This window comes from Cibotium barometz, chromosome 12 (assembly GCF_041138505.1).
Source record: "Cibotium barometz isolate CiBa-2024 chromosome 12, ASM4113850v1, whole genome shotgun sequence".
Lineage (NCBI taxonomy): Eukaryota > Viridiplantae > Streptophyta > Polypodiopsida > Cyatheales > Cibotiaceae > Cibotium > Cibotium barometz.
Genome location: NC_141057.1, coordinates 17,377,439 through 17,382,438, shown reverse-complemented (window position 1 = coordinate 17,382,438; position 5,000 = coordinate 17,377,439). Strand labels below are relative to the sequence as shown.

General features: G+C 38.0%; 1 protein-coding gene across 7 annotated transcripts in view; it reads right to left on the bottom strand.

The window, feature by feature from the left end:
* Nucleotides 1-5,000, bottom strand: part of LOC147633144 (MADS-box transcription factor 23-like) — a 73,958-nt gene that overhangs the window by 51,805 nt on the left and 17,153 nt on the right. For 4 of the 7 annotated variants that reach the window (XM_086806163.1, XM_086806169.1, XM_086806165.1 and 1 more), the window contains exon 1: nucleotides 1,301-1,856. The exons of 2 other annotated variants lie outside the window; for them this stretch is intronic. In XM_086806163.1, the coding sequence (XP_086662289.1) occupies nucleotides 1,301-1,653 (353 nt within the window). In that variant the 5' untranslated portion in view covers nucleotides 1,654-1,856. Of the gene's footprint in view, nucleotides 1-1,300; nucleotides 1,875-5,000 lie in introns of those variants that run through there. One more of the 7 variants, XM_086806162.1, reaches the window with a different exon arrangement.

Genomic DNA, 5,000 nt, shown 5'->3' with positions numbered 1-5,000 from the left:
ATTTATTTATCAAATGTGCATCATAATTAAAATATAGCTTTAATATCTATAGATAAATATTAATGATGTATATTATTTCACAATATTTAACGTTTTTATCTTACGAGTTATGTAAGAATTGTGACACGAATACCTATCATCTATAAGACTAGAATATGATATTTGAAAATCTAAGTTTAGGTCATTCATCACATCTTCGAGTAGAAGCTGAGAATCATTTTGACTCAAGTTTATCAGCTCATTTTAGAATCATAAATTGTACTTTAGTGTTGTTCCTTGAAATTCCAAGAATATGATCTCCTTTAATGATTCTAATCGAAAGTAAGAGCCAGTAGAAAACATCCAAAACATAAGAAACATTGAGAAATAAGGCCACTATTATACAAAGAAACATGGATAGAAGAACATGGAAGAAATGTTTTTGCATAGAAATGCAAGTCAATATGTCATGTATGCATGCGTACAAGATAGAGAGAGTGTGTGTTTCACACAATGTGTGAGTTGAGCTTAAAAGAGCTTCGATAACTAAAGCATGGGTTGTAGGCTTCCTCACATGCAGATGTACACATGTAGAGACAGAGAACAATGGTAATGCTTTGGAAGAAAGAATAGCACGGTCCTATTAGTAATTGGTGTCATAAAGACTCTTTTCTCCCTATAGGGAAGTTAATTTTTAATTCATCTACGTTAAGTTTCTCTCGCTTTTATATAGAAGACAAGAAGGTAGCTATTTTCAGCATCAGTACTAATGTTCTTTGCACATTACACCACAAAGTTATCTCCTTTGGTAGACCATCTCCTTTCTATGAGACAGCTGACTAGCTCTGTTGTGAAACCATCACAACCTCTTATAAATGCATTCTCAATCTATGGGGAGCTCTCCAAAGGCAAGAAAAGCAGACATCAGCGTCCAAGTAGGGCTGATCTAAGCAATGGTTTGCGACGGGTATCCTATGCAGGAAATAGGGAAAGTACCAGGTGTGAAGCTGCAGGCGATCCTAGCTCGAGCTCAAGCTCCTGCCGGAAGGGTGTCAGGGATGGAAGTGGTGGCCGTTGAGGAGGCTTGCTTGCCGGTGTAGGGGGCGTGTAAGGTGGCTGATATGGTCAAGGCCTCTCTCTCTCTCTCTCTCTCTCTCCACCCACGCCCACACGGGAATCATTTAAGAAGTGAAAATTAGAACATTGATAAGGCCGAGCCCACTCTCTGCGAGCGCGGGCACGGAACAATTAAGGAGAAAACAACATTGTAACGCGTTGCACATGAGGAACAGCAGAACTTAATAACGAAGTAGGAGGGTACCTCGAACTTGCGAATTCGAAGAGCTTGCCAGTGCTGGAGAAGATGATGAGGGCGATCTCGGCGTCACAAAGCACTGAGAGCTCGTAGGCTTTTTTCAAGAGGCCGTTTCTGCGCTTAGAGAAGGTGACCTGGCGACTGGTGCTGTTCTCGATTCTTCTGATCTGGATCTTGCCGCGGCCAACACAGGGTCCGGCCTTCGCACTGGAGCGGTGGTGCAGCAGCAGATCCTTGCATCCGTTGTTCTGCTCTCCTGCGTCCTCAAGGGCAAGGTCCACGTCTTCACGCCGGGCCTTGCCATTGCCATTCTGCTGTACCATTATCTCTCTCCTGGCGCCCTCATCAAAATTGGCCATTCTTCACAAAGGGAACGACCGAAGAAACGATACACGTACCACAGCTCTTTCTTTATACAAAACCTGCCCTCGACTGCATCTAGGGCAACATGGAGTCGGAAAAAGGAGTCGGAAAAAGAAGGCAGCGTTTGCAAGAGGAGAAGGGGGGGAAAAAGGGAAGAGTTTTATGGAGAAGGCACTGTGAGCAGCCTATGCACAAGCTGTAGCTAAACAATTAGCTGTGGACATTCGATATCATCGTTTTCTAGTAAAGGAAACCCGCCCCAATAAAAAAAGCTAATATCTCCGCAAGGAAAAATTCGTGGACCACGTGATCGCTTTGTCCCTGACTTCCAGAGGCTTGCACCCCGCCCCGTGTCGGAAAACCTCTGTTGGCGAAAAAGTGTCGCCCGTTAACATTTTCTGTCAATAAACCATGGTTTTTTACTTACGAGGCCTGTTCCCCACTTTCTGCCTTTACCTACCCCAGTCGAGTGCCCCTTCCACACGTATCCTTCCACTTAGCATAAAGCACCATTAGTTCTTTATTGTTTTCTTTCCCCTTCCCTTATAAATTTCGTTCACCCACACAAATGACAAACCACCCGTTTAGTTTATTTGTTTACAACTCACGTCGCTTTTTATAGTAGGTGCACACGTGGAATACCTCATACGTACACATAGTAGTACCACTGCGGAAATTTGAAGCCTTCAAAGGCTCCTTAGAAAATAGGGTTACCATTATTTTAAAAATTTCTCTAAATTTTACACTTAAACATATATATATTTTGAAGGTCAACCTAGTTTATGGTCTTCAAACTCAAGGTTAGGAATCACGATAAGAGGAATCTGTTATGTAATCTGTTAAACAAAAGTGAATAGATATGTGGGGGGTAGGGATATTAAGATGACACTTGGTTTTGTTTTGATGTAAAGAGGTCCTTGCTGATTTATATATATATATATATAATTATTGGTCCCAAGAGAAAGGCATCAAGATAAGCCTTCAAATTTCGGCCTTGGGTACCCGGCTTGCAAATAGTGGCAACTGCAAAGCCATGAGATGATCCCCATGAAACTTGATTTTGCCAAATTGGTGGACACCATGAATAGTTGTTAGAGGAATCATGCATGGAAGGAAGTCATGATCTCCCCTTAGAAATCAAAAATGGCAAAAAAACACGAGTCGAGCCCCACGAGTGAAAGTAGCTCGATTGGAGTGAACATCATACATAGTTATTAGAAGAAACATCCATCGTTATTAGAAGAAACATCCATCAAAGAGGAAGATCTCCTCTCACAAAAAAAGATGCTTTCTTAGTTGTGGCTCTCTTTCGCTTTATACTAAGAAACAAAGAAAAAAGACATTGCCATGTCTCCATGTGCTCTTTTCAAATGTTAGATACCTTGTGAAGATAATATAGTTTACAAAGAAAAATACCATGATATACATCCTATATCCATGCAATATTGTTAGCTTCTCGTTGGAGATTTCTTTTGGGGATTTGCATCCTATGCCTTAGAACCAATCCTACTGCCTCACCATAGCATTCATGGTCCACATACTCTCTTTTCAATCAATCCTCCTTGGCAATTACCCTCTTGTAGAGGTCAACTTGTGGAACCCACATTCCTGCAAGCCTTGTCCTCCAACTTTGAAAAGAAAAAGCACAAAGCTGGAAAGTCACCACTCAAAGACTAAGAAAAAAAAAAGAGCATCGACATATTTTCTTGGAACTTGGCAAAGTTCATTTTAATTCCATGATGCACGTGGTCTCTTAGAATTTAAAGAGAAGACAAAATAATGTTCTTTCCAAGTAACGTTGTTTTATAAGTTTTATAATTAATAAATACTCACTTATTTTTACTATGTGCATTTTTTGTTGCATCAAAAGATTGAATTGTGTGTTTGCATTCTTTTTTATGTTTCAAAAGTGCAAATCCACATCTGGATTGTTGTGTTGGATTCCATATTTTGACAAAAAAATACTAACATAATTTGTATAATTTGAACCAATCATGATTAGTTACAAAACTTTATCATCACTCCTACTAGACACAAATACCTAAACCTTACATAAGACACTCAAACTTCTAGGAGCATTGAAAGAGGTTCTAAATGCAACGCTTCAAAGTGTGCATGTATTTCCCAAAATAATTTATGACTAACATGATGTGACTAACCATTGTGACAGAAGATGTAGATACTTCATTGAAAGTTTACATATTGAGCAACTTACCATCAATTTTCCATATATTAGATAGAAAAAGAAATTTAGGTGACTAAACTTAGACAATGCTTTCAATATTTATGGACTTTTTAAATACTTCATTTTATTATTATGTGTGTAGATGTTGGTAACTATTTTGATCAATTATTATGATTTAACCAGTGTGCTTAATTAAGAGACATTTTCCAACATCTATTCTCAACTACCAAATACACTTGTTCGTACACATAGTAGATGAGATTGCAATATCAAGTATATTGTCCATAGGCGATGGATTTTCTTTTAAGAGCGATTTATGAAGACCTTAAAGGCTTATGTGAGATAAAGAGCAAGGCTGCCCAAAGGAAGCATGGCATAAGATTGGCTAGTTCAAGAATCATTTGTATATATCACAAAGTTTCTTAGTCAAATAGATCCATGATACGAGTGCCTTGACTTTTGCACAACAAAGATGATGAGCATATAGTTAGAGAAGTACCACAAGGAAATAGGATCATTCTTAAGAAGAATGAATCCTTTATGACATAATTAATAACTTTTATATGACATAATCAATAACTTTTACATGTTTAGTTCTCTAGAAATCGAAAAGTGGATTGCTAGGTATAAAGAGACACACATGAAAACAACAAATGCTAGAAGAGTAAGATGGATTGCTTCAAAGGAGATCAACTTACAATCTACTGAGAAACAAATAATTAACATGATAGAAGCAGTGTGATTAATTCAGAAGCATTTTTTAACATCTAGTCTATCCAAATGCTTTTATTGGTATGCGAAGTAGATAAGATTGTAATATCAGGTATTGTATATATAGGCGATAAGACAATATTAGTTATTTTTCATATATGCTCTTTTTACAACGATTTTGTAGACTTTAAAGCGTTCTAAACTTCTATGAGACAAAGAGCAAGGCGGACCAAAGAGAGTATAGCAGAAGGTAGGCTCGACTACACTTCAAGTATATCTCAAAGGTTCTTAATCAAATCGATCTACGAGACGAGTGCCTTACCTTTGGCACAACAAAGATGATGAGCACATAGTTGGAGAGAAACGAGAAAATAGAATCATTCTTAAGAATACTTTATGACATATAATGAATAATTTTTATATCTTGAGTTCTCCAAAAATTCAAAA